The 2,603-nt window shown below is 42.7% G+C and overlaps 1 protein-coding gene across 1 annotated transcript; it reads right to left on the reverse strand.

Moving 5' to 3' along the window:
* Nucleotides 1-506: 506 nt before the first annotated feature.
* On the reverse strand, nt 507-1,334 carry TAS2R16 (taste 2 receptor member 16). The gene is given in 1 exon segment (XM_015540672.1): nt 507-1,334. A coding segment is annotated over 1 exon segment (828 nt).
* Nucleotides 1,335-2,603: the final 1,269 nt, after the last annotated feature.

The following is a 2,603-nucleotide window of genomic DNA, read 5'->3' on the forward strand; positions in this document are numbered from 1 at the left end:
ATTGGATAAAGGTTTAGAAGCAGTAGCAGCAGAGAGAGAGAGAGAGAGAGAGAGATGGCAAGACCTTTTCTTGACTAAGTTTAGGAACGTGGATTGAGGGGTTAGCATGGGGAATATTCAGGGTGTGGGCAATAAATTCTTGAGGGGAAGGGATTCATATTAATGTATAAAGTAATTGGCAGTCATGAAAAGGATAAAATAAAAATGCATGAAAAAGTTGGGACCAACATGGTGATTGTGGAAAGCAAATGAAGGAGTGTCATGGAATAGAGAAAGAATTGATTAGAGATTGATGGCTGTGGGATGAAGGAGAATGAGGCTTGCACGTATGGTGTATTACTATTACATGGGGGATTGTCAAGAATAATGCTGGTTATTGGTATTAGTTGTGTCAATGCATACTCCCATTTACCCAGGGGTCTTGTTGTACCCTGTGCCTCAGTCAGTCTCTAGTCCCCAGCACGTTATCTTGAAAACCTTTTCAATTTAGGGATGCTCGGCATTAGTTAAGCGGCGTGAATAGAGACTATAGCACAGATGATAGCTCCCCAAGCCCCGAACCAAGACCTCTTATCCAATGAGATACTCATAATAGAGATGAGTAGGGTTAGCAAGTAAGAGGTGAAGAGGACGAGGAAGATGGTGAGAGACGTCAGGGCAGTGGTGTGAGCTTTCATGCAGTGACCAGTGCTATGGTGTTGCATCTGCTCCATGTGTTGGAACAGTGAGGCCATGAGCAGGATGGTGGAGGCCAGGAACAGGAGGAAAGGAATAACCAATGCAACCATTAGATGAGATATGGTAAACAAATGGAATGTCTTAAGTCCCTTAACCATAGTGCTGTTTGTAGAGAAACGCCCCACGGTGATTAAGCGAACATTGACACAATTCCTAATAGTTGAAAAGATGATTGACACACAAAAAACCAACAAAGAACCCAGCAACAGCCAAGGAACAAACCTTGGCTCAACATTCTCCACCTCAGCTAGAAGAGGTGGACTGGTAAAGGAAGAGACTTTGACACAGTAGAAGACAGCAAGCAAGCTGGTTAACCAGAAAGTAAGAGTATTAGTAAATTCTCAGGTGATTGATAAGTACCAAAATACATAGTTAGGGTTAAAATAGGAGCAAAAATTGTACAGGACAGATGCCCACTGTAGACAGAAGCAGCAAATACCCAGGCATATGAGACTCAAGTCCACCGATGACAGCCTTTTGGCCTGCACCCACTCTCTGCCCAGCACTGCAAACATTAAGCTCCTCTGCATAATTACTCTCAAGGATTTGAGCACATAGATGGTTATGAAGAAGATAGTGAGCCGGAGGGGCATCATTCTTCCACTCCAAAGTATCTTCCTGGACACGGACTCAAAATCTCTGCAATAATTTCCAGGTAGGGAATAGGCTCCAAGTCCCACTATTGTCTCATGCAAGAAAATACCGCCCTCTGGATGTAAATTTTTCCCAGCTCATCTTTCACTTTGCTCTTTTCCTATCTGCAAGATCTGCTTATGCTTTGCTTGCTGGTTTTTTAGCAGGCCCGGATGCAAAGAAATCTGTTTGAATGTTGTTTCCTGCTCCTGAGGTTCCTTGATTATTCCCATAAAAGACATACTTATTTCACAGTCATGCTGTTTATATCTTTATCTGTCTAAGGCATCTTTAACTTATTTTCCCATCTTCTTTAAATGATATCCTCACTTCTTGTGGTGCCTGAGTGGCTCAGTCAGTTAAGCGTCCGGCTTCAGCTCAGGTCATGGTTTTACGGTTCATGGGTTTGAGCCCCATCTCGGGCTCTGTGCTGACAGTTTGGAGCCTGGAGCCTGCTTCGGATTCCGTGTCTCCTTCTCTCTCTGCCCCTTCCCCACTCTCTCTCAAAAATAAACAAACAGTAAAAAAAATATTTTTTAAATGATATCCTCACTTGTTTAACCTAAAATTTAAACCACAGGGAAGATAAAGCCTTCACCGTCCATTCATGTCCTGGATAATATTTCTATTCTGCTGAAGGCCATAATAAGGAAAACTTCAGAAATCCTCTCTCCTTGGCTTCCACAGTAGGCTGGAGTGGATGCTATAACCAAAGTGTGAGTGCAAATTAAAAATAACAAAGAAAAGTCCTTACTCTCAGTTTCTACCTGCAATATTGCTAGAATTCCAGACCTTCAAGTCCCCTCATCCAATGCATGCCACTTTCATAACTGCCCATTGAGTTCCTGCACTGCACTCCCTACAGTGGAAGGGTGGCATCCTTAGCTGTTGTTCTGCCAATTTCAATGCCTTGAGCCAATGCTTTATATATCTTTGAGAATTGTTCATGTTCCATTGACATCATTGTTTTTTGCCTTCCTACATGGCCAGCTCTTTTTGTCACTGCTGACATTGCTCAAGATGAAGAAAGAAGGCCCTCTCACCACTAGTAAAACAATTTTTAAAAATTAGGCCTGTTGAGCAGAGAAGCCAAGAAGCTTTGCTTTCTCTGTTTGGGAGGCTGGAACAATGGAATCACTGATGGTGGTGACTTCAAATGTCTCTGACTGGTATAATCTAGTCCTGTAAACTATCAGCCCTCTGCACGGTACCCATGAATTATTTCTGGAAGT

The sequence above is a fragment of the Panthera tigris genome, chromosome A2, assembly GCF_018350195.1.
Source record: "Panthera tigris isolate Pti1 chromosome A2, P.tigris_Pti1_mat1.1, whole genome shotgun sequence".
Taxonomy (NCBI): domain Eukaryota; kingdom Metazoa; phylum Chordata; class Mammalia; order Carnivora; family Felidae; genus Panthera; species Panthera tigris.